Source organism: Myotis davidii, unplaced genomic scaffold (genome assembly GCF_000327345.1).
Source record: "Myotis davidii unplaced genomic scaffold, ASM32734v1 scaffold802, whole genome shotgun sequence".
NCBI classification, from domain to species: Eukaryota; Metazoa; Chordata; class Mammalia; order Chiroptera; family Vespertilionidae; genus Myotis; species Myotis davidii.
Window position 1 is genome coordinate 345,479 of NW_006295887.1, and position 20,682 is coordinate 366,160.

The following is a 20,682-nucleotide window of genomic DNA, read 5'->3' on the forward strand; positions in this document are numbered from 1 at the left end:
AAATCGCGTAGCTACAGTTAGGAGAGATGTTGAGTTCCATGGAGAACTGTATTTTGGCAGTCACCCAAGTCCACATGCTTTACCAGTGTGTGTACTCATGAAACCAGGCAGTGATGCCACTTAGCTTAGCAAGCGGTAGGCAGAGTTTTAGGATAGAGGATGTTTGTCTTTGGCATCTTCTCATTTCTTTCTGGCTCTTCCTTTTGTGCCACTGTTGAGTAGAGGTCTTAGGTATGCTAGAACTTGTCTTCTCTTAATCCTGCCCACACGGGTATCAGATCTTTATCGCCTTTGCTGACTGACCTCATGTAAATTTCAGTAGGAAGTTGTTCTGATTAGCACGTTTAAAGTGTATTGCCCACATACCTCAACATGCCGCTGATAGGGTATTTCTCCTTGAATATAGTTCTTGTACATGAACTTTTAATTAACTGGTAGAATTTCTGAAAGTGAAACAAAATGAAGAAGTGTGGGAGAAGTGGGGATTTTGCCCAAAATATTTAAAGTGAATTGCTCCCTCTTTGTAAGACTGAGTCCACTTTATTATATAATGGCAAATTTTTTAAATGGCCTAAAAGCTTTTAAAAAAAACCTTTCAGCTGATTTTATGAATTATGCTACTTTATTTTGGGGGCCAGTAATAATTTTCAGGGCTTTTTAAGTCTTTCATGTAGTTTTGAAAATCAAGTGCTGTGACTATACTGCCACTTGTCAGATGGATAAAGAGGCTGAATAAACTCAGTTCCAGAATGTAAATAGTAGTATTAGTAATGCTGTGAAGACTGTGCTCTTTTCTCCCTTTCTGTCCCCCTGTTCCCCACAGTGGCAACTTTTATAGAAGGACCCAAGTTGGTCCTTAGAGCAGTTTCCTTTGGGTGCCCCTTGCCATTGCCCGAGATTGGGTCCACCCCAATGTTTACCCTGAGACAGGGGTTTAAATGTAAGTGGAAACTTTGGGAAGTGCAAAGAATGTCAGTCAGTAGCAAGTAGGGAAGTGAGTCAGGGCAGCGCAGGTAACCGGAACAGGGCACATTATTAAGCCAATCACTGCAGTTGGCACCTGGAACTTAATACCTCAGGGAAAGTGGCAAATGGTTCACAGCATTTGGGATATGCATACATTGGCTTCCAGGTGTCATTGATTGAGGACTGATGAGGGAGGAGTTCAGGTAATGGAGAATCAACCATGTGCTCCTGTGGGCAGAGCAGCCTTCCCAGGTTCTGAGGAAACTTGAGCAAGAGAGAAGGATTCTGGGACTTTGGAGCTCCCAGAAAGGTCCCAGGGACCTGCATGGAGCAGGGCCAGCATCTGCTTTAGCCTTCCACATTCCAGTGCCAGCCTTGGGCAGACATATCAGGGCACTCAGGGAAGGTCCCCAAGCATGGAAGTCATCACCTGGTTATGTCTCTCCTTTGCCTAAAATCCTTGAATGCTCAGCCTTTTCAAGACAAAGACCAGAGGCTGGTCTCTGCCTGCTTCCGTCTCCTGATACACACATATTCTGTGTGTGTCTCTCATACAAATGCAGACATATGCACATTTCTGAACCCAACCTGTCCCCTTCTACCCTCTCTCCATCCCCATCTTTTTCTCCTATCTCTGCACTCTCCCCTATTCCTGTCTCCCTCTCTTCCCAATGCCCACCCATCTCCCATTCCTGTTTTCTCCATATTCCCCATCTCTTTCCTTCTATATCTATTACCCCCAATGTCTTCCCACTGTTTCTCTCTATTTTTATCTCCCACACATGTGTGCACACATTCTTTTACACACACTCATTCACTTATACACACCCATAGAATTTTAAAGATGCTGAACAATCTGCATTTCCTTGAAAGTACCACATTATCTCCTACATCCTTCAACTAGAAGGCCTCTCTCCCTCTTTCTTGTATTAGGTCTGTGTCATAATTATCTCAGTTAGCACTACCTCCATGGTATTATAATTTTTCATGCATCTGTTCTTTCAGCTCACTATGAGCTCCATGTCATCATTTTCGTACTCAGTATCTGACCCAGAGTGTGGCACATAATAAGCACTCGGTAAGCATTGGGGGACTCCCTACTTGATTGAAAATTAATTCTTCTATTTGTCCATGTTCTCTTATGGACAATGAACAACTACGTAAGAACTATTGTGGTATTTTTTTCACTGGTCTTTGGAACTGTCTAGTAATTTCAGTTATAATATTGAATAGATATTTAAGATAAAATTTGAGGAAATTTTGAACTCTCATTCAATTACTGCTAAGCATTGTGACAGCCCTCTAGGCAGAGCATGACCTTCAGCTTCCTGAAGGACAGAGTCTGTAGGAAAGCCCATTTTTTATCTGCCAAAGTGTCTTGCCCATTAATATGAACTAATTGAATAAATAAATGTTCCTTCATATCTTTTGGTTTAACATCTAAGAGGAAGCCTGGGGAAAAAAATAGGAGAAAAACAAAAGATAGTGAATCTTAGTTCCACCTTTCATATTCACATGAGTCAAGTCAGACAGTTTATGTAACTCTCTGTGCCCATTCTTCAAGTCTACTATGAGGAGGTCAAGCCAAGCTGATCTCAAATGTCTATTCAGTTTTGTAACTGAGAATTACTGTACAATTCCAAAGACCAATGAAAAAAAAAAGGTAATGGTGGTAGCACTTTCATACAAGTAGTAATATGATGAGGAAATATTGAAGGAATGTGAGTGAAAATACAGAAGAAGGAAACATAATGGAAAAGGGATGTGTTGTAAGAATAAAAAGATATCCCAGAGACCTGAAAGATCCGCCAGAACCTTCTTCTTCTCTTCCCATGACTGAAGAGCATCATCAACAGGTTTCATTAATTGAACAGAAGTGCAGAATAAGGAAGTGAATAGAAAGGTCCTCCTAAATTTATATGGGCAGCACCAAGCCCAGTGCTGTGAAGCAATACAGTAACAGAACAAGTTACCTGATGGGTTAATTCAATGCTCTTGGGTTTATTAAAATAGATTTCTCCCAAGGGAGTTAGGGGACATGGGGATTATCCTTAGAGAAGCTCTGGGCCGGCAGATGTTCCTGGGTCATGGGTAGTTTGGCCCCTGGAGCAGCAGATCTGACTATGAGGAATCTAGGCCACGTGGCAAGAAGAGAACAGGGTTGGGAGTCTGCACCAGAGAGAAAGGACGCAGTTAAGTCCTGATGTATTGTGGAAATAGGAGAAACATATGAGGTCTGGTCAGAGGAGAAATTGGTAATGAAACATGAAAGACCGATAGTTGGAGAAACAGATGCATGCAGAGACACATGCTCTTCTATTTTATTAGACATTTTTTTAGCTGGGAAAGTCTTGGAAAGATTCACCTATACAGTGTTTTCCAAACTTAAAAAAAAGAAAAAGCACAACTTTTAAACATAGTAAAACCCTTTGTTTAAAGTAGAACTAGGGGGACTTATTGCCCCTGCAGAGCATGTTTGAAAACCCCTGCTCTCCAGTGTTCAGGGGTAGATTGTAAATAAGTATCATATATATAAATACAAGGCAAAAAAAAGAGAGTAGAGCAGTTTTAGGTGGAAATCCATGGTAGGAGGTGGTGCAGAGTTCCAGTTTGTATCAATGACCAGTTTATCATAGTAACACTTTTTTCAAATATATTGAACAGTATTTATTTGAGTCATTAGTTTAGGAAAGTACCTATAGTTCAGTAAATTTTTCAGATTCATTGAGAACAATCTAAGTTGGACTCTTTAAGATACTTTCCTTATGAAGCCCTAATGCGATTTTCACTTTTTTTGCATCAGCAAAATGAATTGAATAATACTCTTATGTTCCCGTGCGAACATGCTCTGTCTTTGGAAGATATGGCTCTAAAATGATCCCATATTGAGGAAATCAGATGCAATGCCCAGTGCATGTTGGTAACTGATCTCAAAGAGCAGAAGAAAACATTTGTAGGCACTGCAACAAAGAATTTCTGCTTAACCTCTGATTACTTAATAAATCTGTTTACTTTGTAATCCACCCCACATCCCCCCTTTTACATATTTTTATTTGCATTTATTTATTTATTTTAATGGAATTTATTGGGGTGACATTGGTTCCCAAAACCATATACAAAACCAAGTGTACAGCTCAATAAAACATCATCTGCACATTGCATTGTACACCCATTGCCCCAAGCAAAGTCTCTTTGCATCCCTATTTTCCCCACCTTTGCCCACCTCCACCTAGCCCCCACCCCCTTTTTTCCCTCTGGCTATCACCACACTGTTGTTGGGTCTATAGGTTATATGTGTGTGTGTGTGTATTTTATTTTTTTTTAATTTTTTTTTTTTTTGCTAATCCCGTCACCTTCTTTCATCCAGTTCCCCCACTCCCCTCCCCTCTGACAGTTGTGGTTCCTTTTTAAAGATACTTTGCCTTGGAATCTGGATACTTTGCTTGTTGAAGGTTCATGGGTTAAAAATTAAATATCTCTGTGTTCAAAGGAGTAGATATAGAACAAAGAGATATAAAATGTACTTTCTTAATTGTTCATTTTATTGTTTGTTCTGGCCTGATGAGACTTTTATTTACTTCGGTATCTATTTAGATAATTACTGCCATGTATCATGTTAATAACATTCTGATAGAGAAAACCACAATTCTTCCTGAACTGTTATTAACAAAAAGGCAGTATATAATACCTTTTAAGATATTCTGAGGGAAACAAGTCAACTTTGGTTATTATTATCTGTTGATTTTTGGTGTGTCAAACAAAGCCCAGGCCTACTGTATGTTCAGAGGTATGTTTGTAATTGGAGTGCATCACTGCATAATTTAGAAAATGTCTGACACCTGTGATAGACCATGCTCAGTGACTTTTTTAGACTTTAATGACTGAGAAAAAGTCATTTTATGATGGAATCACTTTCATTAATTATAGTGTGATAATGATGCAGTCATCTTTATGCAGTTATTAGTGCCAGAGCAAACTTGATTCCTATGATGCCGATCATTGATGTCTACAGTGTATTTTTATTCATAGAAAACAGATTTAGTATTAAGTTGATAATCGAGCAAATAATTTACTCTGTTGCTGTTACTAGTAGGACGGGCCATGATATGTAGATATACAGATAAGTAAGATTGATTTCGTTTCCTTTGTTCAGGACAAAACTTTTCAGAGAAAACACTGTCTGATGTTACTTTCATAATAAAATAAATGGATTTTCATGATAGGTTAGTATATCAAGCTCTTATTCCCTAAATTGATGAAAGACTAAGTAAAAATCCATCAATTTTTATTTTATTTAAAAACATATAACACTAGAATTCAGCTTTTTTACGTGCTATTTGTGAAATTGTCTTCTAAGATCAGTTGACTTTCTTAGCAATATCAGTTTTACTTTCTACTTCACTGTTCCTTCTATTCTGTAAAGACTGAAAAAGAGAGAAAGGTGCTAGTTGTAATAATATCCACACAAAAAAATCAAACTTTGTTTATATTTAGATTGAATATGAGGCTCAATTTAAGAAGATGCAGCTACTTTCAAAAGATAGCCTGGGAATAAAAGGTGAACTGAAAAATGAAGACACAGAAAAGGTAACAAATTAAAATGTTAAAGTTTCTGTTAACTGAGCATTTTTGGAGTATTCATCTTTTAAGATATTGTTTTTAAAAAATCATCTTATTACAAAGATATTTTTGAGTAAACCTTAAGTGATTATTTGAAGACTTTTGCTTATAGACTATTGCTTTAATGTCTAATTCAGTTAAATTTGCTGAAAGACAGGCATGGTGGGTATAAAACAGATTCCAAAGAAAACCTCAGTGTTGTTAGGAGGTGAAATTATGTTTTTCTAGATAATGTTTTATAGCTGCTTTTTTCTTAGTTCCAGAAACATTTTAAATGAAAAAGTAAACAAAATGTGACATTTGCTTCTTTTTTTTGTATCTATAATTTTGTACATTTTAACCTTTCACAGATAAAGTGGAAAGAAAGGATTGCATATCTAAGCAACAGACAAAAAGACTGGAAAGGAATACTTAAATAAATTCTGCTATGTATCTGCCATAATGCAGGCTTCTAATCCTCCCGCCTATCTCCATATAAATGATTCTGTTCAAGACCATAGATGTTTTCTTCACTAAAAGCAGTAAAGCTCTTTTAGATGAAATGTCTAAAAACATCTTGTAATAACTTGGAGCATGCTGGCAAGAGTAGTCACTTGTGACTATGTGTGAAACCCCCTCAGCCAGTCGATATTGTAATAAGCAAAAATGGTAGCATCACTCCATTATTCAGAAAAGCCAACAGCGTGCTTGTTCCTTAGGCTGCAGCATTCATTAAGAAAAGCTTACTGGGCTGAAAGCTGGAAACAGATGATAACGGGATATGATTTTCATATTTAATGCTTTCCTTGGAAGAGTATGTGTGCTACAGATTGATAGAAGAATCAACTGCTACTTTACTAAAAGACTTTCAGGTTTGCCCTATAGCTACCGATGGAATCATTCAGCCAAGAAATTAACTTTTTCTTCTTTTACCTGCTTTATATATCTGCTAAGCAGGCTGCCTGGCTGCCAGTAAATGTTATTATGCAGTTAACTGTTTGGTATTTAAGACTCTTATCAGAAAAGAAACAGAGGCCACACTATTTTGTTTTTATAGTAGGAGGAAGGTTTTAGTTTTTCTTTTTATTTCTGTGCATTAGCAGGCATTAATCTGAATTTATAGGAAGTTTTCGTTTTCCTTCCCAAAGATTACAAAGTTAAAAAAAAACCTAGAATTTGGCACATTCTTTAAACTATAAGATACAAAACACCAAGCTCCAGTAACCCTGACCTATATAAAAAGGCCTTTAATGATAAATGATTTCTGTGACATTAAATGTATGTCAAAGATGGTATGATGTGATGTGATAGACTTATAAACCATTCAGGTAGTGTTTGTGTTTGACATTTCGTCATGAAATAATTGATGTTGTTAATCTATAAATTGGTTTATCTTCCTATACCATTCCTGATAGACACATTCTTAGTGCAGCAGTGTCAGTGGTACTTAAGTACAACAAGAGACTTTTATTTTTCTATTTTACAACTGAATCCTTACTTTCCATATAGTTATGTAGTCTCCTTTTCAGTCATATTTAAAATTAGGGTAGAGATACATCGCTGACAAGTCCTTAAAAAACTACATAGAATAATTAGAAGAGAAGTTTTTCCTTTATACTGAAAAGTGTCATCTCCTTAAAAGCTTTGACTGTATGTAAGAATCAAGTAGGTAATATTTTGAGAAATTTATATCTTGCCTTTTTCAGTTTCCCATTGATGTTCCATCAGTTAAAAGGTAAATACTTTTCAGCAAAATCATGAGTTGGTTAATCCTTATTAAGCGATACGAATTCCAGGAGAGCTCCTTATCATGAGTTATGTTGTTTCTCAGTGGAAATCTGCACTCCACTTCTTTAGGAGTCGAATGAATTAGTCTCTGCCCAGAGTCACTGGTCTCCAGAGACTGGCCTGAAGCAGAGTACAGTCTTACTGGTTGAAGTCAGTAAGTAGTTTTTGAGCAAGTGTTGTTTGAGAAGCCACCGTAGGCCCTTCTCTGAATGCCACAATACTTGCCCTTCAGGTGCTTTCCACAACGTGCTATTCTTTCTAAGGCGTGGGACAGTGTGTATAGGAGCAGACCTGAGATACGTGGAGAAAGAACATATTCCTCCGCTGAAATGAATAATCCATGGCTTGACAGAGGAGGTGATGTTTGATCTGCTGGCATGAAGGCTGGGTAGTGAAGAAATTGCACATCGTATAGTGGAATGATAGGAAGGAGAGAGAAGGTGAATGAGAAGGGGAAAAGGAAACAAGTCATTTCAGCAATAGGAAGACAAATTTTGTGGAAAACACTGTTTCTTTTCTCCCGCTGATAGCATAAGGGATTACAGAAGCTGCCACAGAACAAGTATTGATTTCTTGTTCTTTGGAAGACTTTCTAAACTTTTTAAACTTACATTCTATGAAATACTGTATTATTAGAAAAAGACAGTCTTTTTCATACAGTGTGAAAATAATGTGTGTGTGCCTAGAACTTCTTTGGAAAGGAATCTGGCAGTAACTATGACAGTTAAATATGCACATACGCTTATTTTAGCAATCTCCCTTTTGGTAATCATCTAGAAATAAAAGCTCCAGTTAATTTAATAGTGTTAATACAGTCAGACAGTTTAAATGTGTGAAGAAGGGATGGACAGGTGGTTAATGCATTTTAAGAAGAAGGAGCCTGCCTGTGGGTGAGATTGTTCTTTTAATTGTGGTAGACTATGAGTTGCCCCTATCCTTACTAAGATCTCTCAGAATTAGAAAGTGGAGTTGGAGTTCTGTCTCTCTGATGTGGATCTGCACATTACTTTTGTGAATAGGGAACGATAAGAGATACATTTATACCCCGAGCCACCCTGTTCGGGAATTGGGGAGAACAAATAGGGCATTTTAAATTGCACTGTAAAAGAAAGGGCTCTTGTCTTGCTCTTCTGTGACGTTTGCCAAGCATCCGTTCTTTACTTGAAAATCATGACTTAACTTTGTATTGTTTTGATCAAAGCAGTGGTTTAGGCCTAGGAGTGTTGGGAAAAGGTTGATACTAGGCCAGTGATGGCGAACCTATGACACACGTGTCAGAGGTGACACGCGAACTCATTTTTTTTGGTTGATTTTTCTTTGTTAAATAGCATTTAAATATAAAAATAAATCTCAAAAATATAAATCTTTGTTTTACTATGGTTGCAAATATCAAAAAATTTCTATATGTGACATGGCACCAGAGTTAAGTTAGGGTTTTTCAAAATGCTGACACTCCAAGCTCAAAAAGTTCGTCATCACTTTACTAGGGTGTGTGTGTGTGTGTGTGTATTTTTTGAAAATCACCTACTTGTCCAATTTAGGGATGCTGAATTTCTCTTGAAACTTCTATTTGCTTTTCTCCTACACTTCTCATGTACACTACATGGACCTGATTTTATGTATCAGGTACAAGTTTCATTTAGAGTCTATTTAGTAGATCTGAGTTTGTATTGGTTGAACTTAGTAAGAAATTAAACATAGCCTTCAGATTCATTATTGGGGATTTTTATGTTGCTGTTGTTTCAAAAAAACTATGGTGCCCAGCGTGTGTGGCTCAATGTTTGAGCATCAACCTATGCACCAGGAGGTCTCTGGTTTGATTCCTGGTCAAGGCACATGCCTGGGTATGGGCTCTATCCCCAGTGGGGGTCGTGCAGGAGGCAGCCAGTCAATGTTGATGTTTCCCTCTCATTGGTGTTTCTATCTCTCCCTCTCCTTTTCTCTCTCTCTAAAAATCAATAAAAACATTTTTTAAAAAGCTGTGTTTCAGTAACACAATTTGAATTTAACTCATTCAGTTTTTAATATTGAAGAATAAGGGGGTAGAGCACTGTAGTCCTCATATCTGGGTTTGAATCCTGGGACTGGGAACAGATTATTCAACCTTGCTAAGTCTTACAAGAGTGGGGATAATGATAATGGTTGTTTTGACTGTTAAAATAGGTAATGGGTATAAATCTGCTTGACACCCAGTAATTGCTTGACAAATGTTCACTAACCCTGTTGCTACTCTCACCACCGTCACCATCTCTCACCACTCTCACCATCTTTGTTCTCCACTTGGATAGCCGTACTCTGGTGCTGGCTTTTCACCAGTTATCCAGGATAGTGGAGAGGGCTGTGGGCACATAGAGGCTACCTATGAATTAAAGAAATGGGAGGTAAAGCCACCTGCTAGTAACAACTCATAATAGGTTGATTTTATAGTTACATGTTCTTCAAAATAACTTATAGGACATAACTTTTGAAGCCTAAATTTAATGGATCCATTTTAAAACTTAGGTAGTTTCAACAGCTATTGGATTTTATGGCCAGAAATGCCTCTTTTTGGTTTTAATTGTGAAAATTAAGTAATCTATTACAGTGACAAAAATGAAGAGTTAAAAATCACATTGGCATGGTGTTCTTAGTCAAGTGGGGCTGCCATAACAAAATACCACAGATTGGGTGGCTTACACAACAGAAATTTATTTTCTTACAGTTCAGAGGCTGGGAAGTCCAAGATCAAGGTGCCAGTAGGGTTGGTTTCTGATGAGACCTCGCTCCATGGGTTGCAGATGGCCACTCTCCCTCTGAGTCCTCTGTGGCTTCTTCTCTGTGCACATGCATGAAGAGAGATGGATCTCTGGTGTCTCTTCCTCTTCTAAGGACTGAGGCTCCACACTTATCACCTCATTTAACATGAATTACCTCCTTCAGGGCCCCATCTCCAGATATAGTCAGGTTGGGGATTGGGGCTTCAACGTAAGACTTTGGGAGGATACAATTCAGTTCATAACACATGGTAAAATAAAATATCTTCTTTAAGATCGTTATATGTAAACTAGAGGCCTGGTGCATGAGATTTGTGCACTGGGGAGGGAGGGGTGTCCCTCAGCCTGGCCTGCCCTCTTGCAGTCCAGGAGCCCTCGGGGGATATCTGACTGATGGCTTAGGCCTGCTCCCCTAAGCTGGCAGTCAGACATCCTTAGCACTGCCATGGAGGCAGGAGAGGCTCCCGCCATTGCCACTACACTTGCCCACTGTGAGCCTGGCTTCTGGCTGAGTGGCGCTCCCCTTGTGTGAGTGCACTAACCACCAGGGGGCAGCTCCTGCGTTGAGCATCTGCCCCCTGGTGGTCAGTGCACGTCATAGCAACCGGTCATTCTGCCATTTGGTCAATTTGTATATTAGCCTTTTATTATATAGGATTCTTTGTGGGATTTTGTTTTGAAATCTCAGTGTAACTTAAGGATTTGCTTACATAGAAACTAAGAGCAATAATTGTATTGTGTGAAAAGCTGGAAACTGGTCTGATAGTTCTATTTCTGCATGCACCTTCCCAATTCCCTTGCCTGTGAAAAAAAATAATATATTAAAAAAAAGAGATTTCTTCAATATTTTATAAAACATTACATATGAAAAATATGTTTTTTCAAAGTATAATAATGGTCAAGATTCACCTGCTTTAAAAATGATGACACTGTTACATTAATTCTAAACTTGCTAATATCTCCTTAAATATGTTTTCTTCCTTTTTCCTCAGCAAAGATGAACTCCCTTTTTCCTCAGCAAAGATGAACTCGCAATTAGTAAACTGTTTGTTTACTAATAAGTATTTGCAGTCATATTCATTTGCTTCGTTATCATTTTCCCCAACTCCCAATATTTTTTCAATTTATTTAAACTAAAAAAAATTAATAGTATATCCATTTCTCCCATCACTCCACCCTCCACCTCTGGCAACGACCAATCTATTCTTTGTGTCTATGACCTTGGGGTCTTGTTCTTTTGTTGTTGTTTTTATAGACTCCACATATAAAAGATATCATGTCTGACTTATTTTATTTAGCATAATGCCCTCAAAGTTTGTCTATGTCACAAATGGCAAGCTTTCTTTCTTTTTTATGGCTGAATGATAGCCTTCAAATGTGGAGGAGGGGAAATAACCAATTCCAGCAACCTAAAACTGTTCTAAAAATGTCAATTGACTGTAGACACATGGACTTATTTCTCGACTTTCAGTTCTATTTCATTGATCTATATGTTTATCCTTATACCAGTACAGTTTAGAATTACCCTAATTTTGTAGTAAGTTTTGAAATTGGAAAGTGTGAGTTCTCCAACTTTGCTCTTCTTTTGGAAAATCGTTTTGGCTAATCTGGGTTCCTTGTATTTATTTTCATAAGAATTTTAGCTTGCTGATTTCTACAAAAATGCCCTTGGGATTTTGATAGAGATTGCATTGATTATGTAGATCAATTTGGGCATATTTTTATCTTAACACTATTAAGTCTTATGTTCCTTGAACACAGAATGCCTTTTCATTTATTTAGGTCTTTACTTCTTTCATAAATGTTTTGTAGTTTTCAGTGTACAAGTATTACTTCTTTGTTAAATTTATTTGGTATTTTATTCTTTTTGATGCTATTATTAAAATAGAATTGTTTTTCTAATTTCAATTTCTAATGCATAGAAATACATTATTTATATTTGTACTGATCCTAGATTCTGCAACCTTGCTGGACTTGTGTATTGGTTCTCATTGTTTCTTGTGTAATTCTTAGGTTTTTCTTTGTATAAGATCATATTATCTGCAAATAGAGGTAGTATCTCTTTTAAAAAAAAATAAATCTTTATTGTTGAAAGTATTACATACTTTCCTTTTTTTCCTTCACTGCCCTCTTCCATCCCCCACCTCCACAAGCCTTCACCACTCTATTGTCTGTGTCTATGGGTTTTGAATATATGCATAGGAGTTCATTGGTTGATCTCTTCCCTCCCTCCTCCCCTGCTTCCCTCTGAGATTCAGCAGTCTGTTCATGCTTCTGTGTCTCTGGGCCTATTTTGGATCATCAGTTTATTTTGTTCGCTGCTTTGAACATAGGGGTATATATCTCTTCTTTCTTTGCAATCTAGATTCCTTTCCTTTCTTTTTTCTTTCTTCTTTCTTTCTTTCTTTTTTATTTACTTTTTTGATTATTTATTTTTTTGCCTTACTGCTCTGGCTATAATCTCAGCTCAGTGTTAAATAGAAGTGATAAGAGTAGACATTCTCATGTTAATCCTGATCTTATGGAGAAAGCTTTCAGTCTTTCACCATTGACTATGATGTGTGCTAGGGATTTTTTATAGATGTACTTTATCCGGTTGAGGGAGTTTCCTTCTATTTCTAGCTTGTTGCATGTTTGCTTGTTTGTTATTCTGACCACATGTTGGACATTGTCTAATGATTTTTGTCTTTGGAGCTTTTGCCTTTATTAATATAGTATAGTGCATTACTTGATTTTCATATGTTGAACCAAATTTACATTCCTGAGATAAATCCCACTTGGTCCTGATATAAGATCCCATTTCTGTGTTGCTGAATTTAGTTTACTAGTATTATGTTAAGAATTTTTACATTGGTATGTGCCCACTCAGGGATATAAAAGAAAATTTTTGCATCTGTATTCATAAGAAATATTGGTCTGTACTTTTCTTTTTAATAATGTCTTTATTTGGTTTCAGTGTCACAGACAGACCTCATAGAGTTAGTTCAGACGTATTTCTTCCTTGCTTGTTTTTAAAAGAGTTTATGAAGGATTGGTGTTAATTCTTTTTTTTTTTTCAGGGTTGTGGCCTGGTGAGGGCTCTCCCTGTGGGTTGCAGATGTCCCTTTTGTTCTGTGTCCTCACATGGCCTTTCTTTGGTGGCTGGGTCCAGAGAGTGTGTGCTCTTGGTGGTGTCTCTTCTTCCAAGGACACTAATTCTATTGCTTTAGGGCCCTGCTCTTATGACCTCATTTAACTTTAATTACTTTCTTAGAAGCCCCATCTATAGATATAGCCACACTAGGCTTCAACATAGGAATTTTGGAAGAACACATTCACTCCATTACATAGTCTATAGTCTCACTGGAGAAAGATGAATGAGAAGTTGTAAATAAAACCTATCTGAAACAATTTTCATTTGCGTTCAGTATTATCAGTGTACAAATGACAGGGTTGGAGATGTAGACCCCTTTCTGAGATCTCAAAATAGGTTTCCATCCCCCCTCCCATTTTTTTCTGGGACTTATTTAGGTATTTTGTTTTGTTTGGTTAGTTGGTATTTAAAAATAAGTCTTGAATCTTATTTTTGATTCAAGACATCTTTGAATCATTCTGCTTATTCCTGCCACTTCTGTTGTTCATTTTCTAATCATGTTCTCTGCTTTTTATTTTTTATGTTTTAATATATTTTTAATTTATTGAGACTTGATTTGTGGCCTAACATATCCTGTAAAATGTTCCATGTATACTTAGAAGATTATGCAGTCTAAGTATTCTTTTGGTAAGTGGAGTCTTCTGTATGTCTGTTAGGTCTAGTTGGTTTATAGTTGTTCAAGTTCTTATTTTCCTATTGGTCTTCTGTTAAGTTTTTATTCATTATTGAATGTGGAGTATTGACGTACCTATTATTGTTAAATTGTCGATTTCTCCTTTAAATGCTCTCAGTTTTTGCTTCATGTATTTTAAGACTTGGTTGTTACTTATACAATATGTTTCTAATTGCAATGTCTTTTCCACAAATTATCCCTTTTATCAGAAATATCCATTGTCTCTAATAACGATTGTGTGTCTTAAAGTCTATTTTGTCTGATATTAGCATAGCCACTCCCGCTTTCTTTTGGTTACTATTTGCATAGTAACACTATTTTTTTTCATGAGGCTCTGTTCATGTCTTTTCCCTTCCCTGTGTTTTCATCCTGTTTATATCTTTGTAAAATAGTGTTGTCAGCAAATAGTTAGATCATGATTTTTAATCCATTCTGCCAATCTCTAACTTTATTTGTATTATTGAGTCTACTTAAATTTAATGTAATTACAGAAAAGGTAGGAATTGCATCTGCCATTTTGCTCTTTGTTGTCTATATATTTATGTTTTTTTGTGGGTTTTTTAGTCCTCCGAAACTGCCTTCTTTTGCATTAAATAAATACTTTCTAGTGTACCATTTTATTTATTTATTTATTTATTTATAGTATTATTATTATTATTATTATTATTTTAGAGAGAGAGGAAGGGAGAGAGATAGATAGGAACATCGATGAGAGAGAAACATCATCGATCAGTTGACTCCTGCATGTACCCCTACTGGGGATTGAGCCCGCAACCTGGGCATGTGGGGATCGAACCAGTGACCTTTTGGTTCCTGGATCGATGCTCAACTGCTGAGCCACACCAGCCGGGCTCTAGTGTACCATTTTAATTGCCTGTTATTTCTTTTAATGTGGGTTATAATTTATATTTTAGTTTATAATAATCCAATTTGTATTAATACCAACTTAATTTCAATAGAATGCAATAACTTTAATTCTGTATAGCTTAAATTCTTTCCTGCTCCTTTGTGATGTTATTGTAATACAACCTATGTCTTTATATCTTATACTAGGGGCCCAGTGCACAAATTCGTGCACCTTGAAAGGAACTGTGGACCGAGAGGCTGTAGTGAGCACAGGGGTGGGTCTCGGCCTATCCTCCATGCCGTTGCCTGGCCCCTTCCACTGTGACCCCTGGTCCCATATCTGCCAGCAGCCACATTCCCACTGCTGCTGCTCCCATGCACTAACGTCGCCTGCCCTGCTCAAACCCACTGATGGTGCAGAGTGATTGGGGCTGGCACCAGCAGTGGGTGCGAGCGGGGCCGGAGCTATCAGTGGGTGCGAGTGGTGGCTGCTGCCCTAATCACCCCTCAGGAGCAGGGAGAGGTACAGAAGCCCTCAGGGGCAATCAGGGCCGGCAGCTGCTGCTCACACCCACTGATGGTGCCAAGTGACCGGGGCCGGTGCCGGGCACTCGCAGTGGGTGTGAGCGGGGCTGGTGCTGGCAGCAGGTGCAAGCACCAGGCAGGACTGCAGTACACGGGAGCAAAGAATTTTCAGTAACCACCAGAGGCTCGCCCCGATGACAGAGACCGGCGCCCCGCCTTGGTCTGGTCCCCCTGCTCACCTGCTCCACCATCCCACCGCAGCCAATGCTTGCCATGTTCTGCACTCTGCCGCCTGCTGCCGACACCTGCCATGTTTTGCACGTGTCCCCTGGTGGTCAGTGCACATCATAGCGACTGGTTGTTCAGTTCGGTTGTTCTGCCGTTCGGTCTATTTGCATATTGGGTTTATATATGTACACACATATAGATAGATGATAGATAGATAGATAGATAGATAGATAGATGCTGCTCATCAACATAGATCTATAATCATTGCTTAATGCAGTTATCTTTTAAATTATATAGAGGAGCAAAGAGAGTTACAAACAAAAACATATTTATGCTATTTTTTATATTTACCAATATAGTCACCCTTACTAGTGCTATTTATTGCTTAGACTTTGAGCTACTGTAGAGTGTCCTCTCATTTCAGCCTTAAGAACATCCTATAGTACTTCTTGTAGGACAGGTATGGTAGTGACAGATTCTCTGTTTTTGTTTAGCAAATGATGCCTTAATTTCTCCTTCATTTCTGTAGGAATGTTTTGGTGGATATAGAATTCTTGATTGACCGTCTTTTTCTTTCAGCACTTTATGTTATCCTATTCCCTACTGGCCTTCACAGTTTCTAATGAGAAATCACCTGTTAATCATTTTGAAGATCCCTTGTATGTGAGGAATAACTTCTCTATTTTTGCTTTTAAGACTTTCCCTCCTTCTTTGACTTTCAATAGTTTGATTATGATGTGCTTAGGTGAGGATATGTTTGGATTTATTATACTTGGACTTTATTGGGCTTCTTAGATATTTAGAATAATGCTTTTTTTCTAAATTTGAGAAGTTTTCACGATAATTTTTAATTTATTTTATTCTTTTATTTTTAAAATATTTATTGTTGAGAGTATAGATACCCCCCTCTCCCCCTCCCCCACTTTACCCCTCTCCACCTGTGCTTTCTCCTTTATTTCTCTAGTTATAGGACTTCCATTTCACCAGGTTTCAGGTGGTTCTGAATGATGGTTGTTCTGTATTTTAGTTGTAATTTTGATGTGGTTGTAGGAGGCAGTGAGTACCAGCATTTACCTACGCCACTATCTTGGTTCTCCTCATGATTATTTTAAAAAAATTCTTTCTGCACCTTTCTCTTTCTCTTCCCCTTCTGAGGCTTTCATTAGGCATAGGTTGATAAGTTTGATGGTATCCCACAGGTTTCTGAAACTTGTTAAGTTGTCTTCATTCCTTCTTATTTTTTTCAGTCTGGATAATCTTAATTGACTTATAGTCAGGCCCATTGATTCTTTCCTCTGCCTGTTCATATCTGATATTGAGCCCCTGTAGTGAATTTTGTATTCTGGCGATTGTACTTTTCAATTGCAGAATTTCTGTTTGATTCTTTAAAAAAATATAATTTCTATCTCTTTATTGATAGTCTCTGTTTAGACATTATTCGAATGCTTTAGTCTTCAGACATGCTTTCCTTTAGTTCTTTGAACATATTGAAAATTGCTCATTTAAAGCCTTTGCCTAGTAAGTCCCCTGTCTGGGCTTTCTGCTCCCCCCTCTTCCAGTGTATAGACCAGTGATGTGAACCTGTGACACGCGTGTCACCTATGATCATTTTTTTGGTTGATTTTTCTTTGTTAAATGGCATTTAAATATATAAAATAAATATGAAAAATATAAGTCTTTGTTTTACTATGGTTGCAAATATCAAAAAATTTCTATATGTGACACGGCACCAGAGTTAAGTTAGGGTTTTTCAAAATGCTGACATGCCGAGCTCAAAAGGTTCTCCATCACTGATATAGACCATGCTTTCTGGCTTCCTTTAATATCTCATAATTTTCTGTGGATGTTTGGACGTTTTAAATAATAAAATATGGCTACTCTGAAGATCAGATCCGCCCCCTTTACCCCCCACCCCGAATTTGTTATTGCTGTTCGTTTGTTTAGTGACTTTCTGAACTTTGCCATGTATGATCACTGAAGTTTCTGTTCAATTAACTTGGTGACCAGCTAATGATTAGACAAAATTTTCTTTAAATGTCTGAAACCAGTAAGTTGCACAGTCTTTGCCAAAGGGCTTTAGGTGTATGTTGGGGCACACCTTCAACACTCATCCAGGCAGTTTAAAACTTTACCTTAGTCTTCACTTTATGCTTGTACAAAGCCTCAAGGTCAACCTCAGGTGAAAGCTTAGGCCCTTCTCAGACTTTTCCTGAGCATGCTCACAGCCCTTACATGTGGCTGATTATCTAGATTTCAAGTCTTTTAAAGCCCACTATGGATATCACATTTACCAGCTTTTCCTCTTAAGACTTTTTTAGTTGCCCAACTGTTAGCCACTGCCTTAGGAAACCTCAGTGTTACAAACTTGCCTCTGATTATTTTCAATACATCGCCCCAGAGAAAACGCAGTTTACAATGTGTCAGGTCTATGTCCGGTCAAAGACAGTCTGGTGCTGTCTTCCAGGGAAACACCAGACAGTTCAAATAATGGCAGTTCTCTGGGAATGGGGCTTGGAATGAGTTCTGTTCCTGCTCTGCTCCATTCAGTGTCTGCTAGGCTGCTGTTTTACAAGCTGTAATTTCAGGCTATTAGTTTTCAAGGTTACCACAGACTTGAGGTGGGGACATGGAAATAAAGCAAGTTAAAAACACCATAAATTCTTCCCAGATATCTGCAAGCCTTTGGTTAATTTTCAGAGTTCTGAAAAGATATCCTAAGGATGTGTTCCAGCATTATTATCTCTTCTGTGGAGCAGACAATTTTGAGAGGTCCTTGTTCCACAACTTCTCTGACATCCCTCTTCATTTTTTAAAATCTTTGTTGTTGAGAGTACTACATGTGTCCCCCTTCCTCCCCCCACTTCCACCTCCACTCAGTTCCCACCCCTCCTCACCCCCCAGGCCTTCACTACACTATTGTCTGTGTCCGTGGATTATGTATATATGCATATAAATTCTTTGGTTATTCTCTGCCCTGCCCTTCCCTCTGAGATCTGTCAATCTGTTCCATGCTTCCATGGCTTTGGACCTATTTTGTTCGTTGGATTTTGTCCTTTATATTCCACATCTAAGTGAGATCATGTGATACTTGTCTTTCTGTGACTGACTTAAATGAAATAAGCCTGTTCATTTATTTTTAACTTCAAGGTTGTTTCTTTCATTTTTGGGAGTAGAAGGAAGACCTAGATTCTGTTGCAACTATGCGTATGACATTTTCTGTCTTAAATTTTGGACCCCAGTTTTCCATCTGAAGAGGAGGCATGCAAATACACTTTCCCATCAACTCTGTAGAGTCTGTGAACTAAATTCTATTATGTATGTGGAAATACTTTGGTCCCTTTGGAAGAAAAGCTTCATTACTATTACTTCTAGTTCTTCCCATGTGTGTCCTTCATCAAACCACCAAACCAATTGCTTATTTTTCTCTGCCTCCACTCCTTCCTCCCCTTCACCTCTTTTTTTAAGAAAGAGAAAATGTTCTTCTCCCTGTAGACCTGCCGATAAATTTAAATTGCTTTAAATATCTTTACAAGTACTTGAAAACGTTCACAAAAAAACTGTTATTTGCCCTTTGACTGGAAATTATGATTATTTTACACATATGCAGTATATTTTAATGTAATCTTGAATGTGATTATTAAAAGTTTTTATATTATACATAAAACTATAGAGTTTTGAAACCTACAATAGTCATTTATATTACCCACTCCTGTCCCCCCGCCCCCTCTTTTGTCAAGTATCTCCCTAGCTCCATCAATTTCAAACTTGTCTGTGGAAAGTGGTTAGAATACATGGCTTTTAAAAAAATTGTGGTCAAATATACATAACATAAAATTTACAGTTTTAATGATGTTTAGGTATACAATTCAGTGAAATTAAGTGCATTCACATTGTTATGCAATGTATGCATCTCTTTTTGAAAAATATAGATTTCATAGTTCCTGAACAATATTTGCTTTTTGAACCAATGTTGTTACTAAAAGTAAGTAGTGTGGACTATACTGGATTTTGCTCTTCATTTTGAAGGAAGCTATGAGATTTATAAAATGTGGTAGTTGTTGATTTCATTGGTCATGTTTCCTTTACCTCATTTCATTTCTGAAAACAACTTGAACAACCTAATTATCCATGCGCAATAAATATGCTTAACTCACATCTCTTTTGGTGCTATAGGTTGCAGTGCAGGCAGGAATTAACTCAGAAACAGCCATGTCAAGAGGATTGTATCAACCAGCAACAAGCTTTATGGGCCGCCAAATGTCAGCTGTCTCAAGCATTGGAGATTTCGGCACAGAGGAGAAATCTCCCCAACCCACAAAGAACTTTTCAATTCCTGACCCACATTCACACCAACAGACAGCCCAGAACTATAATGTGACAGACAGCTATGTAGTACAAACTAATAGTGACACAGAGTGCTTAAATAAGTCTGACAAAATAGATGGAAAGACATCTCTTCAGATTGGTGAGAAAATGCTAGTCACAGCCAGCGTTCTGTCTGAGGAGGAACAAACTCATTGCCTGGAGATAGGAAGCAGCACACGTCATGGCAAGAGTAATTTATCTGAAGGCAAAAATTCTGCTGAACTTCATTCCCCGTTACAGGAAAGATTAAGTCCAGAGAACAGAACCACTGACTTAAAGTGTGACAGTTCCAGCAGATCAGAGGGATCGGAGAGAGAAATACTGACACAAGAACATATTGAAGTCAAGGAAGAAAGAGCCAGACCGCCTGCCTCTCCGCTATCAGTCTCGGAGTACTGTGCATCTGAAAACAAGCATTCTCAAGACAAGCATTCCGCTGGGGAAGTTTTCTCAGGTTGGGTGAGAGGCTGGGATTATTTGCTGATTTTTGTTTGGTATTTAGTTTTTCTAGTTGGTATTGGTCTTATGTAAGAACAAAATATGCACTAATTTTAATCTTTGTAAAAAAACAAAATAGTGTCTTCGCCAACAAAGTCCATTCAAATGAGTTCTTAAGTGTGCATGTGGAAATATTTTTGCAAAAAAATTTATCTCATTTTTAAACTCACTGTGATATTTTAAAAAATGTTTTAATGAGTTTTTATATACTAAAATGAGTTGTGGATTGTTGCTACATGCTTTTAGCTGTGAAGTAATTCCATCTGTGAGGTGGAACATCTTACCTTGCTTCTCCCTGAGGTTAGTGA

General features: G+C 37.7%; 1 protein-coding gene across 7 annotated transcripts in view; it reads left to right on the plus strand.

Moving 5' to 3' along the window:
- Positions 1–20,682, plus strand: part of KIZ (kizuna centrosomal protein) — a 113,601-nt gene that overhangs the window by 15,088 nt on the left and 77,831 nt on the right. For 6 of the 7 annotated variants that reach the window (XM_006770872.2, XM_015568569.1, XM_015568571.1 and 3 more), the window contains 2 exons: positions 5,461–5,553; positions 19,685–20,330. In XM_006770872.2, coding sequence (XP_006770935.1) covers positions 5,461–5,553; positions 19,685–20,330 — 739 coding nt within the window. The remainder of the gene's footprint in view (positions 1–5,460; positions 5,554–19,684; positions 20,331–20,682) is intronic. The other variant, XM_006770873.2, reaches the window with a different exon arrangement.